This window comes from Eretmochelys imbricata, chromosome 4 (assembly GCF_965152235.1).
Source record: "Eretmochelys imbricata isolate rEreImb1 chromosome 4, rEreImb1.hap1, whole genome shotgun sequence".
NCBI classification, from domain to species: domain Eukaryota; kingdom Metazoa; phylum Chordata; order Testudines; family Cheloniidae; genus Eretmochelys; species Eretmochelys imbricata.
Window position 1 is genome coordinate 30406022 of NC_135575.1, and position 16308 is coordinate 30422329.

The 16308-nt window shown below is 42.1% G+C and overlaps 1 protein-coding gene across 1 annotated transcript in view; it reads right to left on the reverse strand.

The window, feature by feature from the left end:
• Positions 1–7318: 7318 nt before the first annotated feature.
• The window catches only part of LOC144263781 (all-trans-retinol dehydrogenase [NAD(+)] ADH4-like), a 91289-nt gene continuing 82299 nt past the window's right edge, over positions 7319–16308 (reverse strand). The window contains exons 5-9 of the mRNA XM_077814759.1: positions 15914–16145; positions 14997–15257; positions 11281–11416; positions 8254–8392; positions 7319–7343 (exon numbers count right to left, since the gene is read on the reverse strand). Of these exons, the coding sequence (XP_077670885.1) occupies positions 7319–7343; positions 8254–8392; positions 11281–11416; positions 14997–15257; positions 15914–16145 (793 nt within the window). The remainder of the gene's footprint in view (positions 7344–8253; positions 8393–11280; positions 11417–14996; positions 15258–15913; positions 16146–16308) is intronic.

Below are 16308 nucleotides of genomic sequence, written 5' to 3' on the forward strand. Positions count from 1 at the left end.
GGACCTCAGGAGGACATCTAGGCCAACCCCTTCCTCAAAGTGGGGCCAATCCCCCAATTTTTGCCCCAGAGCCCTAAATGGCCCCCTCAAGGATTGAACTCACAATCCTGGGTTTAGCAGGCCAATGCCACAAGCACCCTACCGGGGAAGGTGCTCTGTGTACAAGCTAGAGGTGTTCAAAACACAGCGTGACTGTTCTTGTGGAAAGAAGAAAAGGAGGACTTGTGGCACCTTAGAGACTAACCAATTTATTTGAGCATGAGCTTTCGTGAGCTACAGCTCACTTCATCGGATGCATCTGATGAAGTGAGCTGTAGCTCACGAAAGCTCATGCTCAAATAAATTGGTTAGTCTCTAAGGTGCCACAAGTCCTCCTTTTCTTTTTGCGAATACAGACTAACACGGCTGTTACTCTGAAACCTGTTCTTGTGGAAGAACTTCCAGCCTTTTCCATAGGGGGAAAAGGGTCTGCAGAACACATTGGAAAACCTGGAAATAAAATTACCTGCGCTAGTGAAAATATTGGTGCGGTGTCAGTTACAGTACTACAAGATGGCCCGGCCCCTGCAGGGTGCTCCATGCAGAGCCCTCCTGCACCTACGGGGACCCCTGTTGTGTAGGGCTATAGGATAACTGTCTTGAAGTGCATAGCTAATAAATAATAACACAGAGCACTGATCCAGCGGTGGGATTGGACAAAAACATCTGCCAGCCTTTACTAACCATAGAATAAGATTATGCCCCCTGATCTCATTCTTGATACCCCCCCATCAAGATTCACTAGTGTCTCATTCTGACTTTAAAAAAAGAAAGTTACACTGAGAGACATTTTTATGCTTTATGTATTTCTCTTTCCTGTGTATATTGCCAAGGTTATTTGCATGAAAATAGGTTGCAGTTACTTGGGAGTTCTGTCAGGGTTCCCACGCATTGTGAATTTTACATCAATATGTTGCAACATTATTTTGTTCTTCAGAGTAGGTGCAGTAAGGGGAACGGGTGCTACATATCACCATGGTGTTTCCATACGTCATCATTTGTGTGGTCACGTGATTGAGTGTTCGTGACATTCTCACACTGTTCTGAGATTGTCTCATGATATTGTGATATAAGCATGTTTTTGCATTACACAGATTTTCATTATTCCTCTGCATAAAGCCATAGTCCCTTTTTTGTGACATCACAACTGCTGCCCACTCAGGTATTATTTCATTCATGTAATGCCTATTCTAAACTTGTCTGAGAGAACCCTATCCTATCCTTATTTAAATCTCTCCTCAAGATTGTTTTTTTTCCCATGACCTCTATGAGAATCGGAGCTTATATGCCTGCAAGGCCATGGGGTATAGCTGAGGTGTTCTTGCGGAATTGGAATTAATTTGCAAACTGGACACCGTTACATTAGGCTTGAATAAAGACTGGGAGTGGATGGGTCATTACACAAAGTAAAAACTATTTCCCCGTGCTAATTTTCCCCCCCTACTGTTACTTACACCTTCTTGTCAGCTGTTTGAAATGGGCCATCCTGATTATCACTACAAAAGGTTTTTTTCTCCTACTGATAATAGCCCACCTTAAGTGATTGGTCTCGTTACAAATGGTATGGCAACACCCATTTTTTCATGTTCTCTGTGTGTATATATATCTTCCTACTGTATTTTCCATTGCATGCATCCGATGAAGTGGGTTTTAGCCCACGAAAGCTTATGCCCAAATAACTATATTAGTCTCTAAGGTGCCACAAGGATTCCTCGGTTTTTTTGCTGATACAGACTAACACAGCTACCACTCTGAAAATGTACCTACTGGAAATCGTTACCGCATACAGAGACTTATTGGGCTATGTAGTTAACATTAGATAAGGAGAGGATTCCCCACTCTAGTCCCTCTCCTCCATACACTCTGTGACACTCTACTCTCCCTATTCTGGTTTCTTTTTTGACTAGCAAAATGCAGTACTAGATATATGGGTATTTATATCAACCTGTCCTTCCAAGACCTCTGTGAACACCACTGTCCAAAAGTAACTGAAAATATCAAATTGGTTCTAGATCCTGGACAGATCTTATGAATTTCCTGGGAAGGCAGGAGCCTCCAGACGATATTATTTATCCCAACATACCTATCTGAACAGCTTTCTGTCCATCTTGAACAAAAATTTCCGGGATCAGGCTAAAAGTTTCTTTAGTTTTTTTGGTGGGAGGCTGGGCGGGGGGAGGGGCAGAATTATACAGCCATAATATGCCTGGCCATATGCCACTGAGTGGGACGGCCCTACTTCTTCACATTTCTTATTGGGCCTGCAGTCTCAGCTTTCTTAACGTCTGGTTCTGTATCTTAGTAAGCTCAGCCTGGTTAGAGCTGGAATTGAAAAATGCTTACAATTTGTCTGTTGGTGGGGAGGCAAGGAGCATCAGAAACTTCTCAGCTCCCATCAAGGTACATGACTATGTGTGAACGCAGCCGTCCTCATGTAAGGGACTATTTGTATAACTGGGGCCTGTATTTGAATGGGAGAAGCCATGTGATGTACTGCAATCAACTGGGCTAGGAGCCAGGAACTTCTGAATTATAATTTCAACTCTCCTACGTTAACTTACTTCATAGGGGAGTTGGAAAGACAATGTTTGTATAGCAGTTTGAAAAATTAAAAGGTATAAATATTACTTACTTATTTCTGTTGAGAAGAGCAGGTTGAAAAATGAATACCTGTCTTCAAAATTAAAATAATTTTGACATATTTTAAGGAAGTGTACTAAATTGACCCACATTTAGTTTCCCCCCCCACACAATTTTTAATGGATTTTTAAAAATCAAATTTTTTGTCAAAAACATGGAAAATGTTATTGAAATAGGTATTGAAATTTTTAGTTTCAAAAGGAAAACCTGATTTCAGTAATGTTAAAGCAAAATAAATTTCCAAATCAGTGGACTGTGTGACAGTCAGATGTGCTGATCTCTTGATATAAGCGAGTACAAGGTTGCTTTTAAAGTTTTGCATTAGAGTAGCATGAAGCTGGGGTGTGTATTGCTTTTCGGTTTTTGTTAGAGAGGGAAATCAGTGCTTCGTGGAGGATGTGTGACGGTGACAAGGAAAACTAGAGTATTTCCCTATAATTTCTTATTTTCATGCTTTCAAGGTTTCGAATAGTTGGCGTATGTCTTGATGCAGCCTTAACTGCCCAACCAAACAAATTTTTGTTTGTTCTAATGTTTATATGGGTCCATTTTCTATGATTTGACACCCCATAAATTATATTTACTATTGCTATAACTTTTTGCGTTAGATGTTTGGTGTTTTTTTTTTTTTTAAAGAAACTCAGAAAAGGCTGGTCTTTCAGGTAAATTTTGGGTACATTACCCAAGTGAAACACTAACCATCCAGGAAGAAATTCAAAGACCAAACTATAGGGTTATAGGCAACAAAACCGTACCCCCACTTGAATTGAAGCCATACTTTTCTTCCCAGTGGAGATTAATTCATAAATAACTTAAAGGTCTTTGCTAGTCCTTTAAATATGATTTTTGTTCAACCCAGAAGCCAAAGAAATTTTAGAAACTGAACGTGATCTGGGGAACTCTACCATTATATATTGGCAACCTGTGTTTTATCCAAGGCCCTGACCCCAATCAGTGTTCAATATGGTATACTGTAAGAACAACTTGTAGTTGATGAAAGGTTAGCAAAAATCCTATTGGCTCAGAAGGAGAGGATTAGGGAATTTCATATTTTTTTTACACGCAGACCAGGGAGATGCTAGTAATCAGATAAGTCTACTAGAAACAAATTGCTGTGTGTTCGTAATATGAAAAAAATCAAATTACGTCTGTGTCATAAGAAAATTAAACAATAACAAATTGTACCAGAGAGAAAATAAAATAAAATGAGCATTAGATGTCACTGAAATAACTTGTGTGAAACATTAACTTAATTGCAGAATGTTTCTTCACAGGAGCACTTATACAATTCTTAAGACTGAAAAGTTTTGTTTTTTTTTTAAATTAATTGCAAAACTTAGTGATAAAATCCAGTGACAAAGACTGGTGTTTGTAAGAGTAATATTTATTTTTACCTAGTTTTAGATAGTTGTTACTTTTATGACATGGAGCTACATAAAACAAAATTGGTTAGATTCAGTCAAATTTGCAAAACTCGACAGTCATACTCAATGGTATGGAGATTAGAATTCATTTATTTATAACACAGAGGTGAGATGTTAATGTGTTAGTTAATATTTAGGCCCTGGTCCCAGAAGAACTTATGCACATGCTTAAATGTGAATTGAATAAATCAATTGCCCTGAATAATTCAACTGAATAATTAGACAGACCTGGTACAGGGGCGTGGGTGCTGGAGCAAGTTTTATAGTGGGAATACTGAAAGCTAACAAAACTGTAAACACTGTGTATGACGGAAGCTCTGCATTCATTTCCTATTATTACTTAGAGCCGGGTGAGATGCTGAATCTCCAGCATTAGTAGTTCCAGTGGCCCTGCACTGGTGGAGAGTTAAGGATGTACATAGAGTTTGCAGGATCAGTGCCATCTGTCAAGGTTCCTTCCCCACTCTGAACTCTAGGGTACAGATGTGGGGACTTGCATGAAAGACCCCCTCAGCTTATTCTTACCATCTTAGGTTAAAAACTTCCCCAAGGTACAAACTTTGCCTTGTCCTTGAACTGTATGCTGCCACCACCAAGCATTTTAAACAAAGAACAGGGAAGGAGCCCACTTGGAGACGTCTTCCCCCAAAATATCCCCCCAAGCTCCCCACCCCCTTTCCTGGGGAGGGCTTGATAATAATCCTCACGAACTGGTACAGGTGAACACAGACCCAAACCCTTGGATCTTAACAACAATGAAAAATCAATCAGGTTCTTAAAAGAAGAATTTTAATTAAAAAAAAAAAGGTAACAGAATCACCTCTGTAAAATCAGGATGGTAAATACCTTACAGGGTAATCAGTTTCAAAACATAGAGAATCCCTCTAGGCAGAACCTTAAGTTACAAAAAGACACAAATACCGGAATATACATTCCCTCCAGCACAGCTTATTTTACCAGCCATTAAACAAAAGAAAATCTAATGCATTTTCTAGCTAGATTGCTTACTAACTTTACAGGAGTTGTAAGACTCCATCCCTGATCTGTTCCTGGCAAAAGCATCACACAGACAGACAGAACCCTTTGTACCCCCCCGATTTTAAAGCATCTTGTCTCCTTATTGGTCATTTTGGGTCAGGTGCCAGCAAGGTTACCTTCTCGTCTTAACCTTTTACAGGTGAAAGGGTTTTGCCTCTGGGCAGGAGGGATTTTATAGCACTGTATACAGAAAGTTGGTTAGCCTTCCCTTTATATTTATGACACCATCGATGTTATTTAAACGTTTGTCATAAAAATGAGGTCCTGGATATTTCCTCTGTAACTTTCACTGTGGGCTTGCCTAACCAGGGACGTTTTCTCAGTTATACCAGTATAATTAAACTGGTATAGTTAAACCCTTAGGCGCTGACTTCCCCTCTGCCTGCTGGGTGCTTGACCTCCCAACTCTGGCCTCGCCCCGCCTCTTCCCACCCTTGCCCCACCCACAAGTCCCCGCCCCTGCCCTGCCTCTTCTCTGCCTTCTCCCCCATGTGCGCTGCGTCCCCACTCCTCCCCCTCCCTCCCAGAAAGTCCTAAGTGCCGCCAAACAGCTGTTAGGCGGCGGGTGGGAAGTGCTGGGAAGGAGTGGGAGGAGCGAGGACCCATGTGCATGGGGAAGGGGGAGGAGGAGGTTAGGAGGGGGACAGGGGGAGGTGGGTGCAGAGCACCTGCTAATTTTTCCCCGTGAGTGCTCTGCCCCGGAGCTCCCACGGAGTCGGCGCCTATTGTTAAACCAATATAGTAATACCAGTATAAATCCCTGTGTTGATAAGAGTGGCTTTTTTGGTTTTGCTTGCACAGCTTCCCAAGTCATACAAGCTAAACCAAAAATAGCCCTCCTACATTGGAATAAAAGCGTCTACACAGGGGTTTATACTGATAAAACACCGTTGGTTTAAATACACACCTTAGCCTATAATGGCATAGCTTTCCCACATAGACACAGTATTGCCAACTCTCATGAATTTATCGTGAGACACATGGCTGTGCCCCGCTGCTGCGGGAGCTCTCATGATGATGCAAAGAGCTCCTGAAGCCGTGCAGTTATTTTGGAGCTGGTGACTACATGCACCACCCTCCTGTTTCCAGCAGCAGCCTGATTTCCTGTTCCCAGCCGCTGCCGGCTCTCTCTTCCCGTCCTGGTCTCAAGTATCTACTTCTCTGACTCCTCCCCGCTCCACCACTTCAACAGGAGAGAATGAGTGCTCTGCCCCAGAATGTCTAATAGCTCAGTGATCATGGCCCTCTCCTGTGATAGGGGAGACCCAGGCTCAAGTCCCTGCTCCAAGCCAGGCAGAAAAAGGGATTTGACAGCAGGCCTTCCACATCTCAGGTGAGTGCCCTAACCGCTGGGTTATTGGTTATAATAGAGTGGATGTCTCTGTCTCTCACTCTGTTTTTTTCCCCTTTGGGAGTAAGGGCTGGCCTGGCTTAGGCCTTCAATTCCAGAAGGTTCACGAATGTGAATCCGTAGTAGTGGAGTTAGGTGCCTAACTTCCCTGAAGGAGCAGGGCTTAGGCCACACTCTTCTCCTCAGCATTTCTTACTGGCTGCCTAAAGCAGTTCCCCACTTATCGTGCTGGCTTCTGTAAATCCCTTTCTTAGGTACCTAACTCTCCCCGGGCACTGTATAGAGAATCTATGTGCCTAACTCAGGGCTGAGGATATCACTGGGTGGGAGAGCACCTGAAAGTTAGGCTTTACAATGCTCAGTCCCTTTGTGGATCTAACGCTTAGTCACTTTGAGGCTGTTTTTAGTCTTTTTGCAAGACGATGCCAACAAAAATGGAATGGAATGAAAACTCTTGGCATAAAAACTAGGAAACACATTCTATATAGTTAATTATTTCATGAGATTAGATACTATATACAAATAAAAAATAACATATCACAGTGTTAGCAAAAAAGCATGTTGCACTAAAGTGACCCGCTGTCTGCACATCCATGTATAAATGTTGTGTATTGGTATTATACACTTCCACAACGCTTATATCTGTGTGTTTATAGCTACTGTCTATTGTGACCTTTAGTTCCTACCTATTCGATATTGTCACGTACTGAACATAAGTACTTTCCGGAATATGTAAAGAAAAGATAATCGAGTCATTAAGCAGTGAGGCAGGCTGAGGATAAGGCTCAAATTCATATGGAAGTCTGCAAAAATTTAAGTTGAATCCTTAGAAAACCAAGACGGTTCTGATGCTGTGAACAGAAAATAGAAAAATATATCAACATTGTTTATTTGTAACTTTTTATTTAACATTTGTGCATAGCATCTGCGTATGGACAACACTCGTTTTTTACCTTCTGTGGCTGCTTCTGTTTAAAGTCTCAGCCATTCCCACCTCTGTCAGTTGTTGACCAATTCAGCAGAACTATTCTTGTGCTGGGAGGGTGAAGTGCTAGGATTCAGAAGTTGCTGCAGTGATGGGGTGCAGGAGATGTTTGGGTTTCCTTTTAAAACTGTCCCCACAGTAAAGGGAAATTTGGGCTAGTTTCTCTGCCTTGGATGGAGTAACCTGCTCTTTGCTAAACCTGTCCGTGCCACAAATAACATAATCCTGTGGGGGAATGTCACTAAAATACTTGGCAAGACAAATTTTGGCTTTTGCAATAGGCCAGATTGGACCAGATGGGCCCTGGCCCCTCTAAAATGTCCCCTCACATGTACCCTTCAAATTACACAAGTTGAACTCAGTGCTATGCTATCAATAGACTCAGTATATATCTTGGGAAGAAAGTATAAATATTTCCAGCAAAAGCGTAGCTTAAAAGCTAAAAAAAAAAAAAAAAAAAAAAAAAAGTTTGTTTGCTCAGCGCTGATACCTCCTTTTTTAGTTTTGTTTATAAGAAAGTATTTTATTTAAATGTAGATTTCCCCATCCCTCTACCCTCCTCTGTGGAAGCACATGAACCCCTGCCTGAAACATTGGGCTGACTAGGAAACTGTTTGTGGGAGCCCCTTGAAAACACTGTCTCATCACCCTATCAGTTGTGCTTCGCTAAGTGAGCAGCAGGAATAAGGTTTTTGCTGGGTTTTTAAATGATGTTTTGTTTTAAAGGTGTTATATCAGCAAGATAAGGCTGGTTTAATTTCTTGATAACAACCTACCTCTTCCCCTCAGACATAAGATCAAAAGCATCATTGATTTTGTCGAATGGCAGAGTGTATGTCACCAAGGCATCCAAATTGAATTTCTTTCCCATATAATCAGACACCAGCTTTGGTATAGAATCTACGCTCTTCCAACCTGCAACAAAGCATATAGCACCCCAAATCAAACAGGCTGTATTTACATAACTAGGTCATAAAAAAGATAATTTTGGTTCACGAATCGGAACAGGAAATTAGCCAGGTCAGCACTTCATTGAAAAGACCAAAGTCATTCTTGAGTGGGCTTGATTTGCCTCCTCTGGCCCAGGCAATCTGCACCCTCCTGCAACTGTGTCTTTGGGGAGATTGACTTGCAGGAGGAGATGTTTGCACTGTGATTCTCCCCTTGAGTTCCACTGGGAGAGGCCAGCATTTATTTATGCCAGGAAACTACGGAAGGTACCCCTCTCCCCAAAGGCTGCCCAAGAGATATTCTGGGTCAGCGCATTTTCTAGGCAAACTTGTTATGCCCTCTCCTAAGCAGGCCCATCACAATTTCTGGGCTGTGCTGGCTGCCTCCAGGTTCCCTGGGGGGGACTGAGGATGCAGGCAGCCTGTGTCATCTCAACCCATCTTTCTCGTTGCACTTTCCACTATGGGGGGCAGCTGGCATCCTGGTTCTGCTGATATTCCCTGGCAAAGCCCAGGGAGTGAAAAAAGCCTTCTGGATTTTCTATGAAGAGAGGAAAGTAACAGCGGCTTGGTCATGAAATCCGTGCTCAACTTGAACATTTTTTCCTGTGAGGGTTTTTAAACTACCCCTGTTCTCTCCCGTTACTTCTAGAATTACCAAGTGGCACGACAGTTTTCAGGTAGGAGAATATACATGGAAAGTAATTTAAGTTCAGAACAATTATTTAAGACTCTCTCTTGCTTAAACCATGAGGTGTGCAAGGTTGTAGTTTATGGAGCTGTCAGTCATTAAAAAAGCATTTAAAGTCATAGCTTACTCTCATTCCATATGTGGAATGGTCTTTGAAGTCAATGGGGATTTGGCACAGAAAAACAAAACTGTAGGCAAAATGTCATCAACTCAGGAGGGGTCATTCACATACTTCATTTCACAGAATGGAGAACCTGGTCTCTCTAATCTGTTAGGAAGTGAGCCACCTCTTTTAAAACTAGTTGTATAATTTGGAATCGTAATTTGTTTTTGAAGATCTACAAGTTTGATAATATGTGTATGTACAACAATATAAATAATATCCTTATCTGATTTTGGGGTATAGCTTATTTAATGGCCATTTAGACTCCTGATGTATGTATTTATACCATGTTCATCATTGTGGCATCTGAGCCTTAAAAGACCCTAACCAAGTAATCAAGTGGGTGACATTTACCCCTGTGCAGAGGGCCAGCATGAAGCTTGTGCACCAGTTCAGTCCCACTTAAGCTTTGCTTTGAGGGTGTGAGTGGTGAATAGCCCTTGTGCTGGACTTCTGCCATGGGGAATTTCTCCTGTGATTCTTTGTCTTGTGGCTCTCTCTCCCTGCCTGTGACACTGAAATTGTGTTGGTTACTTGGCTTGTTGTGTTAATTATTGTTATTGCTGAAGGCAGGTAGGGTGTAGAGATGGGCTTGTGCCTTTGGAAGCTGAAAGCAGTGATCCATGATCATCCTGACCGTTACAGGAATTGAGTTCCACAATCCTGGGCTGACTGCTGAGAGAGCTCGGTCTCCAGTTCTCGTGAGTTTGACTCTGATAAATAACTGCTTCTCAAAACAAAAAAAGCTATCATGAAGAATCTTTGTGGTAGAGGAAGATGCAGTTTGTCAGATAGATCTGCCGGTGGAATCTTTGAAGGGTAGGGCCATGAACTTGAACTTGATCCAGGGTTCAATAGGGAGCTTGAAGCCCAGGGATGAAGTGCTCCCTGCAGACCAGTAATTCCAGTCTTTTCTGATGAACATAATTTCAGTGATTCACAGCTATATAAAAAGGTAGGGGGAATATATGAGACTTTGGGCTTGCAATTTTTGGAATTTCTAAATTTCAAAGGATCCAGCAACTCCAGATACCACTCCCCATTCTCCCCTTGTGTAACGTCTCACTGCTATGGTTTCTCTCTTGTATGGAAACATTCTGTTTTTCCTATAAAAATACAAGATGGCAAACAGCTTGGCTTCCAAGAATGCTGTCTGAAAAGGGGGAAAGATTGTGCAATTTTAGATTAATTTTCTTGAATTGGATGGTAGACAGTCTTTTTCTATTTTTGTTTATATTTCCCCAAACGTGGTGGCAAAACAACTGCCATCGTGTTTTGGGAAATACTGCATATCTTAGAAAAAACAACGAGGAGTCCTTTTGGCACCTTAGAGACTAACAGATTTATTTGGGCATAAGCTTTCATGGGCTAAAACCTACTTCATCAGATGCATGGAGTGGAAAATACAGTAGGAAGATATATATGCACAGTACATGAAAAGATGGGAGTTGCCTTACCAAGTGTGGGGGGGTCAGTTCTAACGAGATAATTCAATTAAAGTGGGCTATTATCAACAGGAGGAAAAATCACTTTTGTAGTGGTAATCAGAGTGGCCCATTTCAAACAGTTGACAAGAAGGTGTGAGTAACAGTAGGGGGAAATTAGCTTGGGGAAATTAGTTCTTGTAGTGACCCATCCACTCCCAGTCTTTATTCAAGCCTAATTTGAAATAGCCCACTTTAATTGAATTATCTCGTTAGATCTTACCCCCTGTCCCCACACTTGGTAAGGCAACTCCCATCTTTTCATGAACTGTGTATATATATCTTCCTACTGTATTTTCCATTCCATGCATCTGATGAAGTGGGTTTTAGCCCACAAAAGCTTATGCCCAAATAAATTTGTTAGTCTCCAAGGTGCCACAAGTACTCCTTGTTGTTTTTGCTGATACAGATTAACACAGCGAACACTCTGAAACCTGTATATCTTAGATGAGATGGATATAACTGTTCTTCCACCCTCCCACTGCCTTATGGCTAAACTATGTGGGAAAACGGACCTCCAAAGAAAGTGGCATTTATTTTCTTTCCCATTATCAGCTGCATTGGAGAAACAGGGATTGATTGTCCACCCGGAGCCACTCCAACAATTGTACAAGTTCCCCAGCCCACCATGATGCACTCCAGGGCAGCTTTCTGAAAGACAAAGCAAACTCAGATTTAAAGGGCACATTACTGCTTGTGTGATCAGACTTTAGGCTCTTACTCAGTTCATAGTTCATTAAACTTCCATGGACTTTAATGGGAGTTTGAGTGAGGACTGAGATGCTAGCCATGGGGTAAGAGGTAAATTACTGTCATGGATCAGAAACTGGCTAATTGCCAGAAAACAAAGCGCAGGAAAAATGGTAGTTTTCATCATGGCAATAAATGTGTTCAAAGGTGCTTAAAATGAAAAGATGGAACAGATCCCCCTCCCCACTACTGCAATTCAACTAGACATAAAGGTGATCTGAAAATTTGAAAAACAAGTAAGATTGACTTAACATAATTATGCAGAAAGATTGCATGAACTCTATGCCCTCCAAAAAGTCAGTACTGTGTTTAGTCTTACCTGAACAATACCATGATCACCTGTCTTAAAGATATATGATATTTTACAATATTATGCTTGTTTTAGTAGTTCAGTCTTATTTCATTTACATTAAAAGTCAAATCCTGATTCCAATAAAGGCCATGACAGTACTCTCATTGGGTTGAACAGAACCAACATTTGGCACTGGAATCATATTCTTGTAAATGATAATACTTCATGTGACACAGTAATTTGGTTTATAGAGGATATCCCATGATTTCTTAACTCCTGAATCCAAACTTTTGCTGGGAGATAGGATAAATGCTGCAGCTCTGTGGTAAACTTGGTACCAGTTTGCATGGGTTAAGTAGGATGTAAGAAGTTAGTAATTAGTAAATAATTACCAAGAAAAAAGATTGAGTAATTTAATAATTTTTTTTTTTTAAGATTTCTGGCTTGGGAAATGGTACAATATGAATCTCTACAATTCCAAAAGCATGTATAGGAGAACTTTGTATGCACCCCACTGAGGGCAGCATATAAAGGTGAGGAGAACGTACATTCAGTCTGTGTTATTGAGGGCTGGAAATTAAACTTTGAGGTGACAGATTTGCAGCCTGATCTGGAGACCTTGTTGACTGGGGCAACTAGTGAAAACTGGAGAAGATGCTGAACGGAAATGCTTTATGTAATGGCTTGCTTATATGGTTCTCTTTCCCAAACAGCGGGATGGGCAGTGTCTGAGTTGGCATCTAGTGGGAATAGGTGAGGTTGCCTTTGGCTTTCCATATGATGCAGTGGCCAGATTAAGGCTTGTTGCTAGATCATAAACCTGCACAGAGCTAGGTACCAGGGAGCGAGGAAGAGGGAACAAGGACCTTCTTGTGTCTCTGTGTAGGGGCCAAGAACAATCTTGTTCCTTGTACTTCAGGTTTGAAAGAAGAGGAAAATTCTGACAGCAAAGGCCATGCTACCAATCCATCCCAGAAAAGGGGCTGGTCTCCCCTTCTCCATTAAAGCGTGCAGCAACAACAGGTGCCTCGTGAGCTCCCTGGGACATTTTTCTTGCCTCAGAATTAACACCTCAGGAAGTTGCAGCTAGGGAAGTGCACCCTTAATTAACCTCTGTAAAGGCACCCGTATAACCCACAGAAACTTAATGTTAGCAGCTTTATTCTATTCATATCAGGAGTGTACCATTTTGGGAAGAAGAGCCATTGGGGGAGACAGTTATTGGGAGGATCTTTAGTACATAACACTTGGAGGGTATTTAATTGTAATGAATTATTACTGTCTGTTTTAATAAAAACAACAATCTCATTATATCCGACTGTTTATCCCATCTAAGTGTAAGCAGAGTCAGAATGAGCTCTACCCTGACATCTGGTGGTGAGTTGTGGAAAAGGACTTCAGGAGCTGATCTCGTTTGCATGGGCACACCCACCTGGCCTAGCATGATGGGACTGCTTGCCCAAATAGTCACTTTGGCTACTGTGGGACCCCCAGTCTCTTTGTTATTGGGGTAGGAGTAATAAAGTATTGTTATCTTGGTTATGGAATCAAGGACAGTAGAACTGTACTTGGCATTTTATGATGGAGGGACTCGCCCTCAACTAAATAGCACTTGCTAGGCAAGGGACATGGGTTCCCAAGCCTACTGAACTGAGAGAGGCTGGGGATAGGTATGTGTACCTGGTGTTATGGGCCCTAAACTATGTTGACTCCTCCTATCACCACTGTGTAATAACAGAGCTAATTTTGACTCCATTAGGAGTCTTGTTATATGCTACAGAGCTGAAATAACTGATTCCTAGGTCTAAGCATTAGACCTACTTTAGGCTAGAGGTTCTGAGTGTGCTAGCTCTGGTCCCCCCCCTACCCCCCAATAGCTGAAATCACTGAGGGCTGAAGTTACTAAAGCTGAAATCACTGGGAGCTGTGTTAAGCAGGGGGCATGAAGATATATTGGTGAGCAGTTAGCAGGGCAGCTGGCGGAGAAGAGTGGCTAGCGGGATGGCTAGTGGAGAGGAGCGGCCAGCTGGGTGGCTGGAGGAGAGGCGCAGCTGGCAGTGAAGACTGCAGCAGAACCCCACGGAGAGGCCGTCGACCCGAGCAGTGGAGCATGTAAGATGCCCCCCCCCCCATATCTCCCCCCACGTCCACCCAGATTGGGAGGTAAACTCTGCAGATGAACTTCTGAACTCTGGGGGCTGCACTGACCAAGGACAGAAACTGTGGGAGGAGCGACTGTTAGATGGCTGGATTTAAGACCCTGAGGGGAAAAGACACTGCCAAACTTACTTGGGGGTGGGTCTTTTGCTCATGGTTTGTGTTATGAATCCTGTTTGTGGTGTTTCCTCAACATAATGCCGCATTGTTTCCCTCCTTTATTAAAAGGCTTTTGCTATACTCAGACTCTGTGCTTGCGAGAGGGGAAGTATTGCCTTTTAGAGGTGCCCGGGGGGTGGTATGTAATTGTCCCAGGTCACTGGATGGGGGCTCGAGCAGCTTTTGCATTGTGTTATTGAAATGGAACCCCTAAATACTGAACCTGGCCCTTGTTGCTGCCAACTCTGACGGGCAGAAGGGTTACATGGGGGATTTGATAGCTGCTTTCAACTACCTAAGAGGTAGTTCCAGAGAGGATGGTTCTAGACTATTCTCAGTGGTGGAAGAGGACAGGACAAGGAGTAATGGTCTCAAGTTGCAGTGGGGGAGGTTTAGGTTGGATATTAGGAAAAACTTTTTCACTAGGAGGGTGGTGAAACACTGGAATGCGTTGCCTAGGGAGGTGGTGGAATCTCCTTCCTTAGAAGTTTTTAAGGTCAGGCTTGACAAAGCCCTGGCTGGGATGATTTAAATGGGTATGGGTCCTGCTTTTGAGCAGGGGGTTGGACTAGATGACCTCCTGAGGTCCCTTCCAACCCTGATATTCTATGATTCTACATAAGAGTCCTTATCACACCTATTACCACTGTATCAGAGCACAGACCTAGACCAAAATACACATACTGTAATGGAACGCAAAACTGTATTATACAGTTTAGTCATTAGGTGGCACTGTGTGTAAAATACCTTATTTAAAGCTAACCTTAGCCACACCTGGCAGAGCAGTAAAGGATCTTATGGTGAACACATCTGGTGTGCATAAGCAAGCTCTATGACCAGTCCATATCTGGCACAGAAGAACATGACACATACCATGACAGCAACGTTACCGACGCATTCAATGGCAAAATCAACACCACCATTGCTCATTTCAGTTATAACCTCCTGAATGGGCTTCTTGAAATCCTGAGGATTGAGGCAGTCAGTGGCTCCTAACTGTTTTGCCAATGAAAATTTATTGTTGTTGATGTCAATTGCAAAGATCCGGGAAGCTCCAGCAGCTTTACAGCCTATGACAGCTGACAGGCCGACTCCTCCCAAGCCAAATACAGCACAAGTAGACCCAGGTTCCACCTGCAATAATAAGAAAGGTTAGGAAATGGCTTTAGAACTCTGGAGACAAAAGGAGCTTTCTAAATGTTTGTCTGTGATCTCTGGCTCATGTCAATAAACCACAGCAAATGCACAGGTTGGATGGGGCCATATCCTTTTTATTGTTTGAAAAACATAAGAAATGATCCACTTCTTGTGTGTTTAATATCAAGACCTTTGATTCATGACTCACCCAGACCACGCCTCTCAAATGGAACTTGGTGTGTTGGCTTAGTGTTCATTACCATTCATTAACGCCAGAAATGTGGAAACTTGAAACTGAGGTTGTATATAAACCATCAAGTACAGTTTTGTTTTTAAAACTAAAACTGTACTAAAGATTTTAAAAATATATAAAATGCTGTATAAAACTACAGTAACAAAACACTGAGTAAAACTTTTTTATTAAATTATTTTACATTATGCATACATATATATGTATGTATAATAAAAAATGGTTACAGTTAATGTTCCAGAAGAGCATATTCTTTTTTTAAATTAACCTTCAGAGGCAATAGTGCTCACTTTTTCATGTGAGTAGACCTACTGAATTCATTACAGTCATATGGAAAAGTTCCTAATCAAAGGGACTATTCATGTTAGTACAGTGAGTAGGAGTTGGGTCTTAATTAGCTCACCTTGGCAGTATTGAGGGCAGACCCATAACCTGTGGAAAATCCACAGCCCATCAGACAGACTTTATCCAGAGGAGCAGCAGCATCAATTTTGACAAGAGAGGTTTCCGCTACAACTGTGTATTCAGAGAAGGTGCTAGTCCCCATGAAGTGGTAAATCTGCTTCCCTTTGCAGGTGAACCTGCTGGTACCGTCAGGCATCAGGTCTTGATCAGAAATAGGTGTTTTAATTTTGCTATAGCGACAACAACAACAAAAGAATTTATACTTCACCGTCCCCTGCTGTCAGTGTCCCTCTACTCTGACTCACCATATGAGTCAACAGTGTGCCCTTGTTGCCAAGAAGGCCAATGGCATTTTGGGATGTATATGTAGGGGCATTGCCAGCAGATTGAGGG